This window comes from Misgurnus anguillicaudatus, chromosome 19, assembly GCF_027580225.2.
Source record: "Misgurnus anguillicaudatus chromosome 19, ASM2758022v2, whole genome shotgun sequence".
Lineage (NCBI taxonomy): Eukaryota > Metazoa > Chordata > Actinopteri > Cypriniformes > Cobitidae > Misgurnus > Misgurnus anguillicaudatus.
Genome location: NC_073355.2, coordinates 16,300,947 through 16,327,922, shown reverse-complemented (window position 1 = coordinate 16,327,922; position 26,976 = coordinate 16,300,947). Strand labels below are relative to the sequence as shown.

Genomic DNA, 26,976 nt, shown 5'->3' with positions numbered 1-26,976 from the left:
AAAAATTGGGAATTAATGTAAAATACTTAGGGAGAATTCTGTATGAAGGTTCATTTTAGGTTGTGCCGAAACCAAACTGATTAAGAGCCCCACTCACTCCCATAGTTGGAAAAGGAATACTATGGAGGTGAAGGGGGCTCATGGTCTTGGTCACAAACGGTCCTCAAAATATCTTCCTTTGTGGTCATTACAACCAGTGTTGGGGGTAACGCATTACAAGTAACGTGCATTAGGTAATAATATTGCTTTTCTGAAGTTACGAGTAAAGTAACGCAGTACTTTTTAAATGTACATATTAATATTTGAGTTACTTTAATTAATTTGATTTAAAAAAATGTACTGAATTAAACTGAACGTAGTCACATTATACTCTATCTACCCCTATATGGGAAACTGAGATGGCACCCCAGAGCTCGACATTTTTGGCAGGAAGTGACTGAAGTGTTTCGGTGTTACAGTGATTGTTGCCAAGTATTTGTGTCTGTGTGTGTGGATGCGTGAAATGCAGAGACAATCATGTCTCTTTCACTTTATACCCTTTTACACGGAGGTCCCACAGATGTGAATATTAGACATGCAGAAGACGTCAAAAAAAGACGTCACCTGGCGTTACAAAACAACCCCTTTGATGGACCGAATTTGGACGTCCAAAAAATACATGAAAAGACGTCACTCTGACGTCACATTGCACAGTGGGGTCCTAGACTAAAATAAATGTAAGAGCTGTCCAAACTGAAAACAACTAGCGCATATCTTAAAATACATCAGTAACCTTTGTTTTGCCTCAAAATGCACATCAGTAATGTTTTTAGTAAGGCATGTTTGTTAAATCTAGTTATATTCCCTTATTAAACGAAGGCCTAGTCCTGGTTTAAGATAATCCCTGTCCGGGAAACCACCCCTATAACTTTTACTATGACTTATTTTTGTCAAGGGGTTGCTCATAATTTAAAGATCAAATGGGTTTAATGCATACAGCAACATAGGGTGCTTTCACATCTGTAGTTCGGTTTATTTGTACCATGACACCATGGACAGACGACTGCGCGCTGTAATTATTTCTCCATGGTTGTTATACATAATTTGTATACAGCACTCTAAGCAAACTGTTCATTTCCAGAATGAATTGCGGATGTAGCTTGAAAACAACTTTTAATGCACTACAATCGGCAAAGACACCAAATTTCTGAGGCTCCGCCTGCACCTCCTCGCAACTCCAGGTATGTCCGCGACCTGTCATTGTGCTAATATTGCTAATAGAAACTTTCAACAAACACTTCCTCATTCTATAATGACTACGGCAGCTGGTTTAGTCCAAACCACCACAAACTTACCGCCCCAGAGTTCGTTTGAAAGCGTACTAAGACCACCTCTTCAAGGAGGTCTCGGTCTGCTTGTTTGGTCCGCTTTTGGTCCGCACCCGAGTTCGATTGCTGCATTCACACCTGCCCAAACGAACCGCACCAAGTGAGCTATCGAACTCTGGGACGCTTTAACCAAACTAAATAAGGCAGGTGAGGAAGCACCCACAGTCACAGTCTATTACAAGTCCATCACCGAACAAGCAAAGCAAATCAACAAAACCAACCCCCTTCCTAAATCTCAAATGCCAATATTTCAAATTAGCAAGGCAAAACAATCACTTTCTGATACAGCAATTAGCGTTTAACCTAATCCTTAAAAGCATTTTTTCATCCCATCAGCTTATAGTCCAGGTCTCAAAGGATATTTGGCACATGTGGCGGTTGCTGTAGAAAACTATAGTGAGCTGCGGTGAGACTTCAGCGGCGCTCTCATGCGCCGTTTGATTTATGGTGTGTGCATATAACTGATGGCAGGCCACGTGAAACCTCAACAGACCACGCTACAGGAAAAGTTCCAAAAATCTCATTCAAAGTCACCGAAGTACGGATCCACTGGGTTTGTTTAAACAATATAATCACCAGAACTCCGGCCTGTTACGTTGCAGCCGGTTTACGTTTCCAATATTACATTCATCTATTGTTTAACGCCGTGCTAAATTTATTCTGCCCGAATACCTCGTGGTGGTTCCAGGCGGGAAAAGAACATGAATAAGTAAACAGAAACTTCAAAGGCAATGGGACAATCATAACAAATCAGATCCTGGAAGCCAATGAATGTGTTTGTGACAGTGACTCAGGGGTGTTAACAGGGGAATTAGTTCACACCTACGGCGTGTAAGCACATCTCAATGCCATAATTCAATTAAACCTGTCACAATCTTCTATTTGAGCAGCGTGTTGCAGGAACGGGTGGTGCGAGATCATGTCACAGATCTTTTTTGTGCGCATCTGCTTGTTGGGGAAACAGCGGGAAAACCATTGTCTTCAATCAATCGTACCGCCATCCAACAGTAAACTCTTTCCGTCAGAGTGTGGCGTATTATGATTTCTCTGTACCGTGTAAGATGTCACAGGTAGATGCGGGTGAAGCCATGTGTCACATTCCTAGCAGGAAGGCTGATTTTTTATTTTTGCCCACTCACAGCTCTTCACAGAAAGAGCAAAGCCTCGCAAAGGTAAATGTCAGGTCAAAAGAGCAGCCGTGAAATATGCTAACAGCACGTTTGCCCTCACCGCGTGACCCCAGACGTGTCAAAGTTTCCATCTGAACTGCATGGGTTTGATGTTGGCAGGTTTCTCGAGACTGCATCACTCACATGGATAAGTGGGGTGGTTGGGTGGGGTTGCTGCAGGAAATGCAGGGAGAAAATTGGAATCTTGACAAGTATGATTGACAAGCCTGTTTTTCCCAGAAAGCCTCATTTAGATGGATTTTAAGATGGATGTAAACTAGCTCGCCCTCAAATGGAATCATTGTTCCTTCTGACTGGAAATACATCACGACAATTCAGTGGAAAGTAAATAATCTCCGGGAGAATTATACATGATTTATGTTTATACTTTATTTGTGGCTAAGACTGTCATTTTCACCTTTTTTTTCAAAATGTGGGGAAAACCTGCAACAGGTCCAGTGGCGGTCGGTGACTTCTTTTTCGAGGGCGCACGATGCGAAGCTTGTCACAACATGTATTTAGGCTCATTATGTCAAAATATGTGTTCGGTGCATCATGTTAACCATGTGCATCATGCGTCTCTTCAAAATAAGTGCCTGCTGCACACACGTCTAAAGGGTTTATGATAAAAGTGATGCTTACGTCAGATACTCGCTTAGGGTGTTTTCAGACATGTTGGGGCGCACCATGGTGCTGCCTCGGAGCGCACCAAATTACATCGTATCATTTTTCAGTTCACATATGTTGTTTTTACTGTACTCGAAACGTCGCACCGTATCAGTGTTGTTTTCGTCAATGATGACGATAACGAAATGATTTCATTGATGCAACTTTTTTATGAGAATAATGCAACGATGATTAGCTAAAAATGGCTCTAAGGTGACAAAAACATGACGAGAGTTTTCGTTGACGAGACGGAACAAAATGATTATAAGTCTGACGTTCACAATGCATGTCATTTCTGCCTATTTTGCGAGAAATCTGTCTGTTTTTAGCTAAAAAGTATCAGCAATGCTGCCGCTTCCTATCCTTGTTTTGGGTACGCCCACCACCCGGCTGCCGCCATGCCGCGCACCAGATTTTACACAACAACACCACACCTGCAGCTGTGACGAGTTCGAAGGACCCTGGCGGTGACGCCAATAAACGGAAACGACAAGATGATTTATGGACATACTTTCAGTATAATCCATCAGAAAGAAAAAACAAATGCATATTGGAATACGACGGTAAATGTGGCCACAAACTAGGTGGAAAGAAAACCACCAACCTCAAGCGGCACCTGAAGGCTCATCACGCTGATTTTTTTTAAAGGTAACTTACAAGTCACACTGTTAACATATCATATAAAAAATTTTACTCGACAATCGGGTTGTGACACATTTCATGGTAAGCTTAAGGTTTTACATGTAGGCCTATCTACTTGTCAAACCTAAGCCCATTTCCAATACTAAATTAATTTGTTAAAGACTTTTTTTTTACTAAAATTGACTTAGAAACTTGACTAAAACCTTTTTGTGTTTTCGTCGACAAAAACTTGACTAAAACTATCAAGTTTATAAGTTACTAAAATGTGACTAAAACTAAAAAGCATTTTCGTCCAAAAGACTAAGACTAAAACTAAAAGGGCTGCCAAAAACAACACTGCATCGTACACCACTGTGGCAACGGTCAGCGCTGTCATTGGTCTCTGACAGCTTTTACCCCATGACCACCCCCCACGATTCCACAACAACCAGCCTGACAGAGAGCTAGGGCCTACCTAAACAGTGCATGTGTGATCTTATGTGTAATCAGACTTAAGTGTTAAGTTAGTGTCTTGTGAGTATTTTGTGAATGTGAGCATCTCTTTAATCATAAACCCTTTCGACGCATGTGCAGCAGGGACGCATTTTGACAAGACGCATGATGCACATGGTTGAAATGATGCAACGAACACAAATTTTGAAATGACGAGCAACACATTTTTAGAATTTGCACCCCTCAGAAGAGAAATCACCAGCTGCCACTAAACAGATCTCAACTTGCTGTTTGCCCTGCGATGAGAAGTCTGAAACGAGCCTACAGTAGTTTATCGATCACAGGGCAGAAGCTGTGCATTAATGGCATATTGTGTACTGTGCCAATTTTTTAATGTCCGCAAATTAAATTGACAAATTAGATTTATGGAGTAACCGAATTAAACTCGTGAAATTGGATGAAGAACACCACTTCGTAACTCGGTTGTAGGTTCAGCCCAGCAGGAGTACAGGGCCGCTGTCAGTTAGAGAAATGAGTAAGAAAAGACAAAGTCCAAAACAGTAGGAACACACTTGATGCTGGCTGACTTTTTCTTTCTCAGCCATCAAAGATGAAATGGTGTGATTCGCCTTATAACCGATGCCGCAAAAGCAATGGGCTGGAGGACCCCGGAAGGCCGACCCCTGAGTAAATTTTGCAATATGAGCTCACTTTTCACCTTGATTCTTTAGGCAACACAGAACCTTTCCCGTAGTCCCCGGCACTGTGCGAACGCTCACGCCTTAATGCTCTTTGACTTTAAATCCCAGATGTAATTGAACTGTCAAGATTGCTGTCTGGGATTGTTTCCGGAGGGCCAAACAATACGCGCATGTGTATCCGTGCGCCGAATAGCAGGTTCCAGAAGATGTCTACATATCATCAATACGTCAAAACAAAGTAATAGCAAGAGTCTATTTGTAGCGCATCAGTCAGCAATGCACATAGGCATCATTTATGATGCGGAGCACTTTTTACATCAGCCGAAATTGTTTCCACCACCTTATCAAATAGCTGAAGGGAGGGATGTATCTAATACACAGGAAACATTTCCAACTGATGAAATTTTCAATTTTTGAGCATAAGGTCTCATTTTTTATGTTTAATGCAGATGTCATCGGTGGCGGAAAATTTTGGATAGCTGTCTCTGAGGTCAGCTATTTGTTCCAGCGATATCACGAAATAAACAAAACACATGCCTCCACTCCTGTTACTGACACAGATGCAACGTCAAAGTCATATGGTATTTAACATGGAAAGCAATTACTTAATGCAACAAATTGGCACAAATACAGAAAGCAAATTACAGGGACCACAGAATAATATAGCCGTTGGACCGGCAGTATGTTTGCACCCAGTCAAAGATGACAGGCGAGGAGATAAACATGTGAAGTGTCACAGTAGACGCTCCTGTAGTCACCTCTTGTGCTGGTGAATTTAATTAAGTGGAAATAGTGGGATGAGACAGACCTGACTACAGCGGTCCATTCTCTCGACAGGCACAGGGCCGCGCTGCTAATTAAAAAGTTTAATTCCACCACTGCAGCGTTGGCATTCGAGTACCCAGAGGTGCGTTCTCGCGTGTCTTGGCGGAGGCTTATCAGGAACAGGCAGACTGGGGCATCCCAGCGAAGGAGCCAAGTTGCGCTAGGAGACGGCGTCCAGCCCGAGCTAGGAAGCAAACGTTTTCCCCTCGCAGTTTAAAGCCAGCAGTCAGAAGGCAGGGGTAGGGGTTGAACTGCAGAGCGCCAGGATAAACATGGGATAAATGCTGGATTTGGGTTGTGTCCTGCTTTGCTCAGCAGTGGATCTACGTCTGCCACTCTCTCCTCCTGTCAGGGCTCACGTCTCAGCATCCGATATGAAAAATTAACTCTGCATGCTGTTCACACTCTTCACAAACCCACAGATGGTTCGCTTTATAGCGCTGGGGAGGATTCCGGGTTTAGTTTCGGAAAAAGCCAAATTAGATTGTGTTATTTTTTACTCACCCTATATAGTGTTATTTGGTATGATGTTTTTTCAACTTTGTACCAAAAGGTAAATATTGTTAATAGTACATAATAGTGAATTTGGCTGTTGAGACTGAATGACTGAAATGGTTTGTTTCAGGGGCGGTTCTAGGGTCAGTGGATATCCGGGCCTTAGCCCAAAGACATCCAAGCATGTGTCAAAAATACACTTTTAATAGCTAAACATGATAAACATTTTCTAAGAGGTATTATTTTTGCCAGATTAACTTTTTAATAGTGCTCATTAAAATAACAATGTTCCACTGAATTAAACTGAGAACACATTGATATCAAAGAAGTTGTTCACCTCAAAATGAAAATTCTGTCATCTTTTACTACACTAATTTTAAACCTGTATGACTTCTGCAGAACACAAAAATAATATAACCCTAACACTACTCCCCCATGACTTTGACTAATGTAAGTCAAAGGGGGGCAACAGTTTTTTTTACATATTGGCTCTTTTTTTACTCTCCACTTAATTCATTGTTCCTTGATTTTATCCACAACTGTTCTCTCTTTAATATACACATCTTAATTTTTCTTGTTGGATTTCTTTTTAATGTCATATTTTCCCCCTTTCACACTCATCTCTTAAAGGTGCAGTGTGTAAATTTTAGTGGCATCTAGTGGTGAGGTTGCGAACTGCAACCAACGGCTCAGCCGCTGCTCACCCCTCGCTTTTGAAACGCATAGAGAAGCTACGGTAGCCGCCACCGGACAAATATGTCATCAACAGAGACAACTTAGTGAAAAAAGTTTGTCCGTTAAGGGTTTTTGTAGAAACATGACGGCACAAAATGGCGACTTCCAGGTAAGGGGACCCTCGTGTATGTAGATAAAAACGTCTCATTCTAAGGTAATAAATACATAACGGTTCATTATAAAAAGGTCTTTATACACCCCTGATAATATAGTTTTGTATATTATTTTGCATTTCTGTCAAGAGATCCTTTTGAAAATTACACACTGCACCTTTAATTCAGCCAGGATAAATAAAAATTTAATCCAGGATATGTTCCTGTTTGTCACACAAAGCTATTAAATGGCTTTAGACGACTTGATATATTTATACGGGCCAATTTTCTTTCTATGATGTTTTTGTCATTTTAAACCTCGACAGCCCTGGTGACCTTTACTTTCATTATAAGGAACAAAACAGAGAGTATATTCTTAAAAAACATATATGAAAGAACATCATACAGAATGAGGATGAGTCAATTATGACAGCGTTTTCATTTTTTGCTGAACTATTTCTTATTGAAACCATCGACTCCAACAAAAATTGTGTTTTGACAAAGCAAACACATTGATAGTTATTTCCCTATTGAGAACGCACTAATGCCACATACATAGTCATTTTAACTGAGAACATTTCCACAAAATAGGACATTTCTGACCACATATTTTACTCTTTGGCAAGAAACAAAGGGGCATCAGGGAATAAATAGGTGAAATTAAAGGGCTTCATTGTGTGTCCATGTATGGAGTAAGAGCCATGCGTGGGCTTTGGCACAGTACAGCTCTCATTGATCAGAATTTATTTTATCTCCAACAGAAAAGAAAGAGACCTTGGTGTTGGCAATGCTGCATCTTTTGAAAGGCCTCCACTTTTACATGCTCATGATTAGACACAAAGATTGAAACATTCTCCTGAGGTCAAACTGATGAATATGGTTGCGTCTGAATAGAATGAATGAATAACATGTCAGACTATATTTTTTAAAAGGTAGCATTTGTCTTAATGGTAACTTTTACAATTTATATTTAATGTGTATTTATAATCAAAATGTACAATCAATTTGATTATTATTATTATTTATTAAAGCAGCATGAATGTCTCTTAAAAGGGGAACAATCAGATCTCCATTTTGCACAGGTGTAATTCCTTTTAGGTTTTCTGCTTTTTGGCTTTCTTCCCATCAGGGGTATGATTCTTCTGATAATGCCAACCTATTATTACTTGACAGAAGCAACGTATTACCACCTCGGTGAATGCGAACTTCTTTAAAAAGCGGCATGGAGTTTAAAAGGGTGTCCGGTTCTCTCCGAAAAGCCTTTCAAACATTGTGTCAGGTCATACAATGAGGTGTACCATCATATTTCACAACTGAGAAGATTATCTAACTCCTAAAATATATGAAAAATCTTCCCACTTCATATTTACTGTATAATTAGGTCTTTAAATCCGGCATAGGCCTGTTTGTGCATCTCTGTGACCGTATAGAAAATTTGTAACCGTGTTGCCTTTTTTTGCAATGAGTTTAAGTGCAATTATTCATCGGTGTCTAAAATCATTAATGCACAAATTCTTTACGTTTACTACACATGTCGTGTGGTTAAGCTTTACAGCAAAGTGTTAAATGAGCCATTGAAGCAAATCAGTTTGTGTGATTACAGTATGAAGTCACCAAAGCCAACGTATAAACACAAACTATATTGTAGTGTGTTGTAGGTTACTGTAGATATATGATGCTTTATGTCATCAAATAAAATGTGTATTAACCTCTTAAGACCCGAGCTTTGATTTTTTCCAGCTATTTTGGGGTTGGGAAGAACCAATAAATGAAGCAAGTGTAATTGTCCATGTTTGTGTACAACAGGTTCCAGTTGGTGCATCAACCAAAAAATGTGATGTCCACGTCTTAGGAGGTTAAAATGTCCAGCCTGTTAAATATTACAAGAATGAATAGATCAATTTAATGAAATATTTACTGTTATTTTGTTGTACATTTACAGTAACACTGTTGTATATTACAGGTTTAACCTCGAAAGAGTTACTACATGTTGTGATATCATTCCCGTTCGTATGCACAGTAAGCCACAGCATGCCTAAGATTCATGCAATCCGTGTCTCCTGTAGCGAGCGGATGCAGAAACAAATTTAAGGCTGCTTAAGGGATTTTCCAGGCTCCGGGACATTAAAACACACAAGCACTCCTAGGTGTTATTTATGTAAGCTCGGCATCCACCGATCTAATGAGCCTCGCATACAACGGCTGCAATGAAACAACTCGCATTAACACTCGGCCAAATGAGCGGTTATGAGTGTGGGTTCCTCTAAAGTGAGTTGTAGCAGATGTTGCTGAGCCCCAAAGCTCTGAGTCACGGGCCAAGGCCAGAAGATTCGAAGTGCCGCCAAACGCGCCGCACAGCGCAGCTTAATGCTTCTTCAGTCTTTGCCTCACGGATGCTCTCTATATGAGCATCTCCAGCTATTACGCTGAATGATATTAACTGCCCTCGAAAGAGAAACGTCTTTAATCTGGAGGTGGTATGTCCACAGATTTTAAATAGCATAGGGAGATGTGGACTTGCTAGGTTTGATGGGGGCTGACGAGCAAAGTGTACCGGGAGCAGTTGAGGATGGGTTTGGGGGGGCACACACACCTGAGTAAGCACCTCATGATATAAGCACACCTGGGAGCTTGAAACCAAGGCATGCTGAAAGTGCTCAACAGACCATTCAGTACACCTGGCTCTACCGAGCGAAGATTGTGAGCATGTATCCAGCATGAAATGAAACAGACAATGGATGCTGTAGTAATTTACATCCTCTGCAGCTCTGTCACATTTGAATCATCACATATGTATGGGCCTAGTGACTAAAGGTCTGTGACTAATTTGTCTCTCTGGAAAAACATATGCAAATTACCATTAAGTAATTTTGGAATTTTGTCTCAAGCAGCATTCCTGTACCACACTCTTATTGGGAATTCATCCAAGTACACTCGATTAAGCAGACAGATTTAAGGATCATTTTCTAACATAGACACCTATGATGTCGATGTCTTCTTTAATTTTATCATTATATTATTATCGGTTACTTAACTCATAATAATTAATACTACATAATACTATACATTTACAAAATAAAATAAAAAATTTTACTGTTTACTCTATATACAGTATGTAAATATACTATAGATTATTTTCATGTGGGATTATTAAATTATTAAAAACATGAGAAAATTTTGAACATCTAAATGAGCGTAAATTTGATTTTTAAGGATGTTCTGTGTTTTCTTAAGTTTTAAATAACTTTTTTAATAATAATAATTCTTTCTTAAACAACTAAACCGTTTTTATACCAAATAATACAATAAATATCTTAAAAAAGCGTGCACTTTCATAGCAAACAAAACAAGAAACTCAACTCCATTTTAAAGTATATAGAAATATAAATGCGCGCACCTGTACCAGTCCAGACCCTTCTCGTAGTTCCTATCAAAAAAGTGGGGCTCGTTCCCAACAGCCCGAACGTCGGGATGTACCCGCAAAGCTTCGAGCAGAGCCCTTGTACCTCCTTTCTTCACTCCGATTATAATGGCTTGTGGTAGTTTTTTCACGCCGTAATCCGAGGTGCAGTTCACGGCTCTCCGCAGGTCGCTGTCCGTGGTGCTGAACTCCGGGTTTTCGCGCTCGGCGGCGGCCGCTGCGCCCGAAACGCTGCTCGGGGTGGCCGCCCGAGCTCGCACCCATCCCGCAGTCCTCTCCTCGACCCCCACGTTATTTCTAACGCTCGAGACGGTCGCCGTCCTTTCGATTAACTCCTCGTCCAGGTACACCTGGGAAGTGGGGGAGTAAAGTTTCTCCCTCAGCGTGACCAAAGTTGTCTCCTCGGTCACCAGCCTCCCCTGATAGACGTAGTTCTCCTGGAACTGAAAGGAGTTGTAACAGCTCATCAAGCTATAAAACAAATAGGTGACAGATAGGGAGAGGGTGAACATGAATAAGATCTTCCGGGGCACTTTAGAAGTAAAAACCGAAGTACTGGACCAAAATGCCATCTCTGATAGCAGCGATCCCCTCAGAGAAGTGGCCAGACATGTTTCCACCCCAAGTCTCGCATGGACACTCAACAACAATAATCTGTCACCATCAACATCTGAAACATCTGAGGAGCAAAAGCGCTCCAACGCTATAGCTTCACTTGAGATCGTTTAAATTCCAGAAGAACGCCTCGAGTATCGATTTCTTATTGCGACGCTGACAGCCTTTGTCACAATTTATCGGATTGAACTTGCAGATTAGAAAGGCTGCGGTCGGGCGTCCTTTCAAACGAGCAGCCCGGTTTGATGTGGGCTGATGCTGACGATAGACCAAGTCTGGGCATCTTAGAAGGAAAGGGGAAAGAAAGAGCAAAGTCTTTGAAGTGATGCGCACGGCGCGTCTTCCCCCGAAACGAGATTTTGGAGTGCAATTTTGACACCGCCGTCCTTCGCACCGCTGATTTGAAGTGGCAATCGGCGAAAACGATGGATCTTAATCCAAACGAGGTGCTGATGTTGTATCACGGACACATCCTCCCACTGGTAATCCACTAACTTTGCGCGCTGGAGAGTGAGCAGCCTCGGCATAAATATTCATTGACTGCTCTCAGTGGCTGAGAGTGCGCCTCGTGTTGATTGGTAGACGTGATGTGCGCATCAGCCGTGGGCTCATCCACAAACTGGAATAATACTACAGTAAGATCATACTGGTACACCCACTGGTTTCTACAAACACGTGCGCAATTTCTTATTGTGGGGTAGAGCAGAAGCTTGTCATTTTACGCAGAGATCCTGTGGGATCAGAAAATAAATAAGTTGTATTTAAATTCATATTTTAATGTATATTGTTTTATATATTTTATATAAATAATAAAATAAAACCAATAAATAATTTCGTTTTTAAATTAAAATATACTGTTGTGAATAGTGTATTAACATTTTTATGAAGGTTTGGTTTAATAATAAAAACATTTTTATTATTCATTAAATTATTTATTTTAAAAAATGCCCCAGTGTCATGTCACATACTATTGTATAACTCCTGCCTTCTATCCTGTACTAATTATGTACCTTAAAGTAAAAATCTTATGTAGTGTTATTTTAAGATGGAGGATGTTTGTCATAGCCTGTAATGATGGAAGACTATAGTAACAGGAATAGTAATATCATTGCAGCTGGTTGTAATTTTACTGATTCACAGTTACATTGTTGCGATTTAGTTTTTTTACAAAAGCACTTAGGTCTATACAGAGAAGCTCATGTCTGCTCTCTACTGGCCTGAGAAATGCAGGACTAAATAATGGTGCTGCTTCATGAGATGGACAGGCTACTTAATGCACATTACAACACATTAATGCACAGGTTGCAGGCGTGATTGTGTAGATAAGGAATGATTGACTGGGTGGTTGCACGTATCTCTGGAATACAGCCATATTCATGTGCTGTCTGCTCTGAATTATTCAACAATGGAAATTTATCCGTTTTCCAATGTGGAAATCAACATTGGGTTCTCTAAATAGATGCATCAGACTATAACAAATGGTAATAAAAATATTGCTACTATAACAAGCTATTTTTATGCACCCTTAAAATGTTAAATCAATCATATCGTTATTATAATTATCTTAATAATCTAAACAAATATGTTTATACAATCAAAAAATGATGGGCTGTTTTAATATATGGTTGTGTAAAATACAGTTCAAACCCAATCAGTTTAAATTAAAAGTTACAGCACATGTTAAATTACAACCCAATTGGGTGTGTTCATTCATTTTTGACCCAATGCTGGATTGAAAATAACCCAGTATTTTAAAAAGTGTGGTTCATTCAGGTGTTACCACATGAACACACATATTTAAAAACAATATTTCTAGTGAAAATGCTTGGTAAGTTAATCTGGCACATTTGAAACCACTGGCAAAAGACCTTGTTATTTACTGAATATGTTCCTAGGATTAGACATATATCCTTTAGGGAAATAAACAGGTGACTTCTGAGTTGAGCGATGTGTCCTCTACCTTTAGGACGATCCATTCATCATATCCCTGAGGCTCTACACCGGGAATAGATGTTTAGCTTCCAGCATTGAGCATCCGTTAAAAACTAACCATTTCATTTTCCTGATAAATTGGATTTACTGCAGTAAGCATCTTGTTATTGGCTGGATGATGGGGGTTGTGAGCAGACTCACGTATATAAAGACCTGCACATATTTTAAAGAGGTACATTATGCTATCTAATAGGGTTTAAACTGCTTGCATGTACTTTGCCGTCAAGGGTAATATTGCCAGTTATGAACCAGAACACCTGGCAGCCATGCTGTACATTCAAGATGGTAGATTGTGGAAAACATACGATCAAGGTTGAGCCGTCGCATTTCAAGACTGTGATTCAGTGTTCACACCATACAACTATCAGATGCTAACAAAGGAGTTTTTCAGAGATACCAGCTGATAAATATTGCATCGCCATACTCCATACTGCATTGTTGTAAGAATATATAACATGTAACATTTTGTATCAGCTGGTTGGTTGGATTACTTTTTATTTCCACATACATATGCCTAGTTACCAACTGCATGCTCTTCACAACCTGATATTAAAAGGACATCCAAAAATTGCAGTACCACAACTTGTGGATATATTTTTAAATCTTTGATCATGCCGTATGATGTTTCATTTTAAAGCTTCTTTTTAAGATAGCATCTACAAGCTTTAAAACGAATCTAATGTAGAGATCTCAGTATAGGAAAATAGTTTTTAAATATCCGTGGATATTTGAGAAGTAGGCAGGCAGTTGGAGCAGCACACAAAGCTCCTGGCATCTGGTCCAAAGGGAAATCCTGTGAAATTTGCCAAAAATGCTTGAAACGGACGATTAATTGTCTGGGCTCTGAGCAGCAAGATAAAGAAAATGGTGGTCTCCGAAGAACAAGATTCAAGACTGCAATTAACTTCCTATTGAACGTAACATGGACATAATACAAATAACACAGCATATGGTTAAATTAAGGGGGTTTTGCAGAGAAAAAGCCACTAAACAGACAAAACCCCCAAAATTTAAAATGTGAGGGTAAAATCTGTTGTATTCAGCCTGATCTCACACGAATTCATACATATTTTATGAGATGGATTATTAAAAAAAACAATAACGAAGCCCTGCCCCTAACCCCACCCCTAACACCAACGTCACAGGGGTCAAGGTAAATTGTTAAAACATTACGAATGTGGTCATACAAATTAATACAAATTAGCCACCTCCTAAAATATGTACAAATTGCCATGAGATTGCACATTGCATTTGTAACATCTGACAGTTCTCAAAAATTCTAGCCCTATTAGTTAAACTTATTGATTGGAAACATTATTGATTGCAAACAAATTGATTATTTGGAGTATTGAATGACAAATTGAGCATTTGACAAAATAAAAATATTCCCTCATATGGGTTAAAATACCCCTCAAAAACAATTATTGCCCCTTTACTCTGAAATGTATATCGCAAAAGTTGGTTTTTAAAACTGCTGCATGCAATGCATACAGAACAAAATAACAAAATGTGACCCTGGACCACAAAACCAGTCTTAAGTTGCACAGGTATAGCCAACAATACATTGCTTTGGTCAAAATTACACTGTAAAAATACTTACAAATTTTTTGCTTAATCAACTCAGATGTACAAATCATATCAACAGAGATGAGTTGTCACAACTTATAAAATATAGTTGAGAAAAATCATTTTATAAGTTATAACAACTCATCTCTAGTCAAGATAAATAATAGTCCGTTGAAATGACTTGTAAATCCGAGTTGATTCAACAAAAAAAATTTAAGGCAGCAAAGTATTTTTACAGTGTATTTATATAAATATATTTTTAATTCTCCTAGCATATATATCAAAACCTTTTGATATATTTTTCTGAGAGGATGCAGTTGCCAAGGATTCCATTTGGACAACTTTAAAGGGATTTTCTCTATATTTTTTATTTTATTTTTTGCACCATCAGATTCCAGATTTTTAAATACTAGTTGCATCTCGGCCAAATATTGCCCTAAAACATACTGTACATCAACGGAAAGCTATTTATTAAATTATTATATATAAATCTTAATTTCAATTGACCCATATGGTAGATTATTGGACATGTTTAACATATTATATGGAATGTTTAGTTTTATTGTCAATCTTACCTATACCACTGTGGTCAGAGTGGTTTCCTGAATTCAGCTAGGCAGGGTTTGGGGTGGTAAGAAGTTGGCTATTGCAATGAAAAAGCATTAAAATCAAATCCTAGGTCAATTGATGGGACAAACCCAGCAATTTGGTTAAATCAACAAAGAAAATATTTATATTTGGCCCAACAATGGGTTAAAACAATCCAGCACATGTTAAATTACAACCCAATTGGGTGGGTTCATCCATTTTTGACCCAAAGCTGGGCTGAAAATAACCCGGCATTTTAGAGTGTTTCAGATGTCTCTTTAGGAATACTTTTGTCTTGTACTGTCTGTGAAATAGAAGCAGGAAGGATTATAATAGTAAAGTCATTTTAATTACACCCCTGAAACTATTCATTGAGCATAACGCAATATTTGCTCTAGTAATTAATATTTTATCTATTTAATGCCTATCACAGTGAATACAGGTAGAAATTCATTCACATTGAAAGTTAATTTAGAATGTTTAATTTCAGGGGGTCATAAACTCACTAAGTCATAGTCCACATATTGATTTAACTTTAAATGCTTACTGAACCGTTTATCATTTTACCAAAGCAGCTATCACAATTAAACAACAAGTTTGTAAATTTTAAAGACATCTAGCAGTGAGATTGTGAATTGCAACCAATTGCTCAATCCACATCTTACCCTCCCTTTCGAAATGCATAGTGAAGCTACAGTAGCCACCATAGGATAAACATGTCATCGTCTAAAGCCCGGGCCTATGGTAGTTGTCAGTTGTCAGTGTCAGAAATTCAACATGATCAACGCACAGTATGCCTGGTGCTACGACCTGCATACTAGAGTTATTTTAAAGCCAGGATCTGATGTAACCCGACACATCGATGAATTATCAACCCCCCCCCCTCTTTTTTTCTTCTCATATACGTATTATCATGACCGGCAGATGGGAATTCAAATCAACCTTTAATGTTCACGCCTTTTAACAAAACAAACGACTGAAACAATAAACTTTAAATATATAAATAGGCTATATAAATATGCCTTCAATAAAAATCACGCAATAATAAATAAAAGGAACTCAAACATGTACCCAGCCAGCGGCTACCCCTCCTGTAGTAGCGACAGTGAATTCACCTGCGGCATGTTTACTTTTCACCAACTCCATCTTCTCCAGGCTAAAGGCGTGCATGCAGCGGCGTCAGGTCTGCCCCCGCCTCTCTCCGTGATGCATGTTGCACGCAGCAGCCAGACTTTCTTTACGATGAACTGCAGCGATGATAGTGAGTTTAACGATTTGCGCGAGTAGATTACATAGAAAGTCAATGCAAAGATGCGATTAGACGCATCCTCGCACAGGCCGATGTGAATGACGCAAATTTGGCAGCGCGATTGCAGAACAAAAAAAACATGCGCTATTCGCCTCAAATCCGCCTTTGCGCAAGAGTTTAACGATTTGCGCTAGTAGATTACACAGAAAGTCAATGCAAAGATGCGATTAGACGCATCCTCGCACAGGCCGATGTGAATGACGCAAATTTGGCAGCGCGATTGCCGCAAAAAAAAACATGCGCTATTCGCCTCAAATCCGCCTTTGCGCAAGAGTTTAACGATTTGCGCGAGTAGATTACACAGAAAGTCAATGCAAAGATGCGATTAGACGCATCCCTGCACAGGCCGATGTGAATGACGCAAATTTGGCAGTGCGATTGCCGCAAAAAAACATGCGCTATTCGCCTCAAATGCGCCTTTGCGCAAGTTGAAAATATTCAACTCAAGCAAAAAATTAGCATGACACAAAGTTAAATCCCACGAGTAATCTAGAGCGAGCAACCAGATGCTACGCGTTTGGTGTACTGTGTACGTAGCATAATCCCAACCCGCAGGTCCTGTAGGAAACCCACTGTTTAAGTAGATAAAACGGCTCATTCTAAAGATCTTTATATTCCATAATTTTCGCATGCGTTTTGACGTAATCGTTATCCTACAAATTCGTCATGCACACAAACCTTGCACGCTGTATCTATTTACTGCCAATGGATGAATAGCAACAAGGTATCGTTTAGCTAATTTGAGCAAGGCAACTTTCTCAGTTCATCCCTGCTGGGGGAATTGTATTATTATACACTATTAAACAAATACAGAGGGCACATTTCGAATGAGAACTACATACCTGACAATCATGGCACTTTTTATCTCTTCGTATTCATCACTTTGTTTGTTATACTTTGTGTTGCGAGACACTTGTCAGAAGCTATTCTTGATTCTGCCGTTCGTCTGTATGGTGGCTCTGATGTCAAAACACCTTTCAAAATGCTTGCTACAGATGCGAAAATTGAACCTGATCCAAATTTTTTATGATGGATGAAGTTTCGGAGGCAGTATGCAAACGTGATTGACACAACATGAGGTTGTATTTATTTTTTAACGTGCAAAAATTTTGGACGAGTATTTCGGACCCAATGTGCATCTTTAGGTGCATCTTCAAGATCTTTAAGTACAGTTTTTGTAAGGTCTTTGTACACCATTGATAATAGGCTATTAGTAATGTATGTATAACATTGCATTTCTGTCAAGAGATCCTTCTAAAAGGTACACAATGCACCTTTCAAAGTCTGATCTGTATTCACACCCAGCACTATGTATTTTTGCTGGATAATAAATTGAGCATAGACTACACGGCTAAATATAAATATGCAAACAGATTGCAGTAACAATAGGTTGTTATCCCGAGCGTTAACATATGGTTAATCTATTTAAATATTTTTCAGGCAGTTCTGCAGTTGTTGTTTTTCTCTGTCCTCACGCAGCGTTGTGCTTTGGCTGAGACATTCTAACGGCTTGTTCATACTCGAACGTGTCCTTCCCCTCCGATGAAGACCAAACAAAACAGAAAAATGACATGCTCACCAGGCTGTGAGCTCAAGGCGAAAGCGAAGATGCAAGAACTGTCTGAGTGAGATAGAAAACAGTAACCTCTGACAGCCTCTGAGGCACAAACATCCACATTCCAAGCATGGAAATGTGCAGAGTGGGCTGAACAACCCTGAACATCTTTAAGTCCCGTGGCATAAACTGATGATCAACCGATGGTGCCAGGAATTTCACAGAGTTAAACAATTTCATCTCTCCTTTTATTCGGGGTCCTTGGACGACAGTGATTGTAAATTTTGATAGCATCGAATATACTACAGCGTACGGTTTAAGGAAAAAACGATCCTGGCTCGGCCATAACACAGATACGCCCCTTTAATTTAGCAGCGTCAGTAAAACAAGACCCCTGTATGGATATGAGAGATTACAGGGTATAAAACTGTGTCATTTGATTTTGTGTGCATCCTGCTTGGTCAAGATGCATGCTTGTGTCAGGATGTACGAAAAATAGTTATTTTTGTGACAACAATTTTGTAAGGCAATAGTGCTAGAACAGCTGCCTTGCTGACACTATAAGGGTGATTCTCACGAAAACTTGGTTTTAAAAATGTCAAGCATGAAAATGTAAAAATTGCTTAAATTTACTTTTTTTCCCACCAGACATTGAAAAACAAAGTCTGGATTAAATGGGAACATTAATTTAAAAACTTTTACTTATCATTTAACACTTTTTGTAACATAATTTAAAAAATTAGTCCTAAAAAATCTCATTACCGCAACAGTCAGAAAACATCAACACTGACATATTTTCAAAATGACATGACAAACCTGAAAGAACATAATTTGGAGATTCTGCATATGCATTTAAAATCAAAGTATTATGCTTCTATTAATTAAATTAACATTTAATAAGCATCTGTTGCGGTAATGATAATCAAAATGTCGTGTTAGCATTCTGACAAGACAATATTTCAAATTAACTGTAAAAAAATGATCTTACCTGGTAGCCATCTTGAAGTAACTGGTCCATGTGCTTGGTCACTCAAAAGCAAACTTTATTAAAATTCTGTATGTGTGCTTAAACTGTTCTCAAAAAGTGTTGCGGAGGATGAGAACATCAGGCATGGACACATCATTTTCCTAATTTTTCTTCATTATTATTATACATGAATATTCAGTAAATATTTTTTCTGTCATCTAAAGTAGTCTAGCAAAACATCCATTTATTTTTTTCTTAATATTTTTGTGTTAATTTGATTAAATTACAACATAACGCATGTTCAAACACAGCCGGACACATTGCGGTAATGAGAATTTCAGCAGAAAATGAGATAAAATTTACAATTATAAATTCTTATGTTGAAATCACACATTGTGCAAGGTAGAACACAGTATTGTGTTAATTCTGATGCTTTTTAATGTTACTATATTACACATTTTAAAGCTAAAATCATTAGTGCCGTGGTGTTTCAATGGTTTCGTGAGAATCACCCATAAAGACAATCAGAAATGGGTGGCCAATTGTCTGTCAATGTACAAATTATATGATAGATACCGAGCCTTTATCGAATCGATAGATCTGTTTCCCGCAATGTTGAACAAGCTGCCATGCTGGGGACTAATTAGATGATAAAAAGTGATGGATGTGGATTAAATGGCGTGGTTGCATCAACAGACCCTTGCAAATACTCCTTAGGGCTTTGTACCATTTTCTGCTGACCTTTAAGATCCTAACTTTATTCTGTGTAAACACAATTAAATCAATTTCTTCTATAACTGGGATGCATCCACGCCGTGTGGTAGAGTAAAGAACACTGAGGGATTTGGTGACTGGAAAAACAACATTGTCAATTTGCGAAAGAAAATCAAACAAATGAATTTTCAAGAAGCACGATTGTGTTCCATGAAACAAAATGCATAATTTCCTCTGTAATTGTAAATGTCTATTGATCCTATTGCCGTTACTCTGGAAAATAGTGAGATATGACAAATGTGCGCCGCGATAGAGTCACGAAGGACAGGCTGCTGAGAAAGAGATTCAAAATGACTTCTGAAGGGGTCACAGGCTCACAGCAAGAGCACTGCAAACCGCAGAGAGCAGGCAGGATAACCATCAAGAGCCATGGGGAATCTCACATCTCACTACCAGAAGCTAGAGGTCAAAGATGTTCCCTGTGGACGTCTGGTAGGTCATGTTTTGCCCTTGAGACATCAGATCTCTTGACGAAGGCTTTTCTTCTCATTAAGAAGACTCTGGTAGCAGGATGGAATGGCAATGAAACGGGAGGTTTTAGTTCATAGGCTTTTTCTCAATTGAAGACCTTCAAGAATGAGTGTATACAAGGGATAGTTCACCCCAGAATGAAAATTGTATCATAAATAACTTACCCCCTTGTTGTTACAAACTCGTAAGTCCTTCAATTGTCTTCGGAATACATTTTTGGATATTGTTGGTGAAAACCGGGAGGCTTGTGACTGTCCCGTAGACTGCTAATATAGATGTTTTCATCGGACGCACGTCCGGTGACACGATTTTGTGTTTGGTCGTAACTTTACTTACAGTTTCAGTTTTTTAATGGTCTGACTAGTTGCTAAACTGAACTCTTGAACAAATACCTCATTGAAAATAACAAATGTTTTGGTTTCCTATGTAATCTACGTGTTGTTTGCTTGTTATATAAATAAACTACATTTAAAGGACTTTGTTGTTATTTGTTCTTAGCGGAGTTTACCGGAAATTACGTGTTGACAAAGAAAGCCGCTTGTTTATGTTGTTACTGCTGAAACGTCTATGCAACCGACATTATTCAAGCCCAAAAAAAGAATGGGCTGACAAAGCAACGAGAACACAATAGTGTGCAAAGAAAACAACTTTATTCAACAATTTGTTTTCTTCTTTCGTACGTTCACGAGAAGACGAGTTTAGTTTTCTTTGCGTACAAAACTATTCTCGTCGCCTCTTAATATTCTGATTGAACCACTGATGGCACATGGACATTTTTGGAAACGTCTTTCATTCTTTTCTGGGCTTAAATAAAGTCGGTTTTATAGCAATCTACTGGACAGTTGCAAGCTTTCCGGGGAATATCTCAAAATGTATTCCCAAGACAACTGAAGGACTTATGGGTTAAGAACTATCCCTTTAATATAATATTTCTGATTACACTTAAGCATTGTCCTCTGTTTTTTAAAGCTCACATAACAGATTGTTTTCAGATTGTTTTTCTAATCTAATGTTAATCTTTGTTACCTATAGAGTAGAGCCCGACCGATATATCGGCAGGCCGATATTAGGCATTTTCCAAACTATTGGTATTCATAATGGCCGATAAATGAATATTTAAAAAAAAAACTGACGAAACAGCCTTCAACCATGTTATGAGTGTTGCCGTTGTATAGTTTGTCCACCAGAGGGCACTCTACAACCTCCCTGTTGGCCACACTCGTGTATAACGTGTCACACATCCTGCAACCTGCTGATCCAACCAGAGTCGGGCAGAGAGAACAACGGTTGAGTCAGTTCATGGTGAGTTGGTCACGAGACATGCATTGGACAGTCAGGTGCGTGCGCGAGACGCAGAGAGAGAGGTGCGTGCGCGAAACGCAGAGAGAGAGAGCGCGAGAGAGAGAGAGATAATAAAAAAATTTAAATAAATTTATTTTCTGGTGAAAACCCCAAAATAAGTTTGGAAAATGGGGGGGTCGTCTTATATTTGGGTATATACGGTAATTATAGGGACTAATTATTACACGCGCACACAAACATTTAGGAGGGACCAATATCTTGTTTAATTATAACAAATAACTAATGTAAGGGAAATCTGTTAATGTTTTGTTGCGCGTTTCGTAAAAAAAAAATCGGCCGATACATCGGAATATCGGATTTTAAAACCAACAAACATTTGTATCGGTATCGGCCTTCAAAATCCTTTATCGGTCGGGCTCTACTATAGAGTAGTATTTTATCCTTCATATGTCCAAAGAGTCTTTCATGTTGTCAGATTATTAAAACTTAAAGGTTACAAGAACGTGCAGCCTTTGGATACTAATCTAACAGCTGTGACATCGATGGAAATCAAACTTAAATAAAATATTTTTTTAATAACTATGGCTTACAGTCAGATACAGCCTTATACATACAGTATGATCCAGAATTGGATACTGAGTAATTGATCAACAGGAACAACAGCAGCAGCTATCTGGTAATTAATCCTTAATTTTATAAAAAATGTGACGTAAATCTTGATGCGTTTTTTCATTTGCCCGTTTAAAAGGTGTAAATGTCGTAAATGCAGTACAATACCAACTGAGGTGGAAAATGTTTGCTGTTGGTCGTGTTGTTTACATTACATCCACGTATGCGCCGATTGCAAACAAAACACGTGAGATTTTGATTTACTTACGCCTGTGGTTGTGACTCCTAAACAGTGTCTTTTAAAGTTCATCAGTTGTAAACAAGTGGCAAATCTGGCGTCAAACTGAGCCTTGTTTGTAAAGCAATTCTCTCCGAAATGTGCAGGGAACAAACATGAATCCATTCGCAATTACGATGCGATCCGAGAAAAACAAAATGCATCCACTGTTGTCTTAAGACATGGAAAGCTAAATAAGGTTTTCTTCTTCTTACATCCAAAAACACACTTCTTTTGTCGAACCTTCTTGATAAAACAAAGTTGTCTCGAGCTGTGCAGTGATACCGGTGACTTCTACTCAACGTAGCACTTGACGTGCAGGACAGGCGTGCTTTTCTGGGGGTAGAGGCCCATAAAAGGAATATGGGGTCGATTAGTCGTAACGTATACCCCCGTTCGAAAAAAACTTTCAGAAACAGGGCGGCAGTGGCTCAGTGGTTCATGTAGGTTGTCTACAAACCGGAAGGTTGGTGGTTCAATCCCCGGCTCCACCGGACCAAGTGTCGAAGTGTCCTTGAGCAAGACACTTAACCCCAGTTGCTCCCGACGAGCTGGCTGGCGCCTTGCATGGCTGACACCGCCGTCGGTGTATGAATGTGTGCGTGAATGGGTGAATGTGAGGCTAATTGTAAAGCGCTTTGGATGGCCATAGGTCTGTTAAAAGCGCTATATAAATGCAGTCCATTTACCATTTAAAACTCTTAAACTGTGTTTATAAGTCAAAATGCATGAAATAGCATTAAAGGGATAGTTCACTAAAAAATGAAAATAATGTCATTATTGACTCACCCTCATGTTGTTCCAAACTCGTAAGACCTCCGTTCATCTTGGGAACACAGTTTAAGATGTTTAAGATTTAGTCTAAGAGCTTGTTGACCCTTCAATGAAAATCTACGTATGGTATACTGTCCATGTCCAGAAGGGTAGTGGGAGCATCATCGGAGTGGTCCATGTGACATCAGTGGGTCAGTTAAAATGTGTCCAAAATAATTTTAGTCCAAAAATAACAAAAATTACCACTTTGTTCAGCATTAACTTCTCTTCCGCTGTTGTAAAGCGCATGCGGGAGACTAAAGTCACGTGACTGCAGTGATGCGGATGACATACAACGCGCCTGACGTGTTATCTGGTGCGCCCCAGTTGTTTTTTGTGAGCCAGGGCTTCATTTACAGTCTGAGGGAGACGCACGCTGTAAGTTTGAAAAAAAAACTTTGCAAACATGTCTGAGGATAACACGTCATCCGCGTCACTGCAGTCATGTGACTTTAGTCTCGCGCATGCACTTCAGAACAGGCGCGGAAGAAAAGACAATGCTGAATTAAGTGGGAATTTTTGTTATTTTTGGACAAAAATGTATTTTCGATGCTTCAACACATTATAACTGACCCATTGATTTCGCATGCTCTACTTTGATGATGTTTTTATTACCTTTATGGACATAGACAGTATACCGTACGTAGATTTTCAATGAAGGGTCAACAAGCTCTCGGACTAAATATAAAACATCTTAAACTGTGTTTCCAAAGACAAACAGCGGTCTTAGGTTTGAAACGACATGTGGGTGAGTCATTAATGACATTATTTTCATTTCTGGGTAAACTATCCCTTTAACCCCCCCCCCCCCTCTTAATTTTAGGCTGGTGCCTAAACTCTTATATAGTCAAGTAATGTTAAGAACCTTCAAGAGCAAGTGTCTGAAGATAATATATGTGTGGCTCTTGTGATAAAGTGGGTTAAAAAGTTGACAGAAAAACCTTCATTTAACATTTTTTGAGAACAAGAACCCACTCAAGGAGACAAGATGTGTACTCATCATCTTTTCCAGACCACAGTGACATATCGTTTTTTTTTCCAGATCTTCAGCTGATGCAACATTCGCCCTGCTGGGCATAACTCAAAGCAACAAAAAAGTAAAACGACTCCAGAAACAATCCACCAGTGAAAAACCTCTCAAAGAGTTTAAACACTATCAGAACAGCTTGTAACATATCTAAAGCCTCTAATGACCCCTTTTTGGGACGTCCCTCAGATTGATGACTCGTGCAGGCTTTTGCCCAGGTGGCTCATGGGAGGAATGGGTCTAATATATCATTTTCACCTCTGGTGAAAAAACGTGACGTCAGCTCTCCCCCCTGGGGGCTGCACTAGAATTTCACAAGTGCAATGTGTAAAGTTACCTGTAGAGCGGCGACACATCCCTTAGTCTGCAAGTTCTCTCCGTGCGCCTCCCAGGTGTAGCACCCTCAGCATAATTAGGGTAAAATCTGCTAGGATTTCTAGTCTAGGGTCATTCATCAACCGGATCACCCACAAGATTAATGTGGCCCCACAGAGGCACTGCAATGGATTGCTGCCACTTGCTGAGATCATTAGCGCTGGCTCGCCCGCCACAGGGAAAGGGGGCTTCGCTCAGTGAAAAGTAAGATATGCAGCTTTGCATACTAAATGAACAGTCCATCATCGCCTAATTAAGAGATTATTGGGGACACTCGTGTCCACTCCCCTGGACGGTAAACCAATACTGAAGGGCAAAAGAGATAGATTAGCTCCAACTGCTTCATGGCAAACTATAATAAAGTTCAACTTTATTACAGGAATGGGCAAGTTGCAACATTTCTGAGGACTACTGTTCAAAGCTGTCATCCATAACTTTTACTATATATCGCCATCTCTCACCACAAGAAAAAGTTTTCAAGTTTGTGATTGCATGAGCTGAATATTGACATAGTAACAAATGTTCAGCTGAGCCAATCAGAAATCTTTGAGTCATAGAGGGTGTAAACATTTTAATCTTGGTAAGCTTTGCATCATCACCGTCAGTCCCAGTGTTGTTTCCATCAGAGAAGATTGACGCACTAAAGCACTTGAGGTAAGAGGGTTTATTAACATTCATGAACGTGTTTCACTGTTTCTCAGGAAAAAAAAGTGTTATGCAGTAAAGATGTGCTACATTCATTACAGGAACAAAAAAGAGAGCAATTTAAAAACCCACAGCACTCTTCCAAATGATAAGAGATCAACGAAGCCATTAAGAAAATCAAGAAAGACAGCCCACTTGTTGTGCAGGAATTCTGTCATGGCTGAATACGACGAGATGGGAAGTAGAGAAAGCGGCTTCACTGGTTGAAAGCCTCCCGCTGTATAAGGCTTGTTTTTCATCGACTGTGTCAGGAATCAAGAGAGCTAATCCCTATGAGACTTCAGATGAAAGATTCAAAAGAAATAATGAAAGGCACACTGCCTCGGGGTGCATATCGGGGTGAACATACAGTGAGCTAAGGAGACTGGAGCAGCAGCCGCACGACAGGCATGCAGCGGAGAACACAACCATATTTCTTGCCTGCGTCTACAGCTTCCAGTCAAAAATACACAATAAAGATATAAAAGCTATACAATTTTCCCCTCAGACATTACTAAGAATGAGGAAACCAATTGAAATGAAAAAAACATTTAAAATGGATTTGTCAAATGTGAAATTATTAATGATATTTTGTTACCAAATACACAAATCAAATACAGCAATTTTTGAAGGACAATAAGTTGGTTTATGAATACTTGGAAAGTGTTACAAAGCCTTGTTTCGATGAAATGAGTAACACTTAACAATAAAGTTTTTATTTGTTGTATACATTAGTAAATGCATTAACTATCGTGAACTAACGATGAGCAATAGTTTTTAGTTGGTACGATAGTTAATATTAGTTTCTTGTGCATTAACCATTTAAAACCTGAATCAAAAATAGGTGATTTTCAGAAAACAAATGGCTTACAATAAATTACAATTAATGGTTATTACTGTATCTTGTGAATTTGTAAATAGACTTTAAAGGAGGGGTGCATGATTTTTGAAAAGCACTTTGGAAAAGGGAGTCGGGGTGAGTACCAAAACACACAAACCCAATCAGCAGTAAGGGGCGTGTCTACTAACCGAATAAGACAAAAAAGGAATCCGCACACTGAACTCACTTTTGGAAGTCTGAAGAAGGGAGGTAGCCCGAAACGTTACTTTGGTGATTTAATAAATCTATATATTTTTGTGAGTTCAGTGTGCGGATTCCTTTTTTGTCTTATTTAGTTGTATGTTTGGATTCCGGCACCTGCTGGTGTTTGGATGTGAGCGTCTCCCTCTTTAGCATGTCTACTAACCGACATCGTTGCCTGCGTTTGTATATGTGTGGGGCGGATCTATCAAAAGAAGGTCCAGATTCTATTGGGGTCGGGCGTGTTTGTTTAGGTGATTTCAAATGTTAACATTGGCTTTTAGAGATCATGCACCCTGCCTTTAAATAGACAAAAATGTTACTGCTTTATTTAGAAATATAAAAAACTAGTGATCATTAATTAGGGGTTAATGTTATGAAAAATCCGTTTTAACTAAGTGTTTGGACATAAATGTGTGTTGGCAG

At 39.2% G+C, this 26,976-nt stretch overlaps 1 protein-coding gene across 1 annotated transcript in view; it reads right to left on the bottom strand.

The window, feature by feature from the left end:
- hs3st4 (heparan sulfate (glucosamine) 3-O-sulfotransferase 4) overlaps positions 1-11,869 on the bottom strand; it is a 136,381-nt gene extending 124,512 nt beyond the window's left edge. Inside the window, exon 1 of the mRNA XM_055189991.2 lies at positions 10,522-11,869. Within this exon, the coding sequence (XP_055045966.2) occupies positions 10,522-11,117 (596 nt within the window). The 5' untranslated portion in view covers positions 11,118-11,869. The remainder of the gene's footprint in view (positions 1-10,521) is intronic.
- Between the last annotated feature and the right edge of the window lie 15,107 nt (positions 11,870-26,976).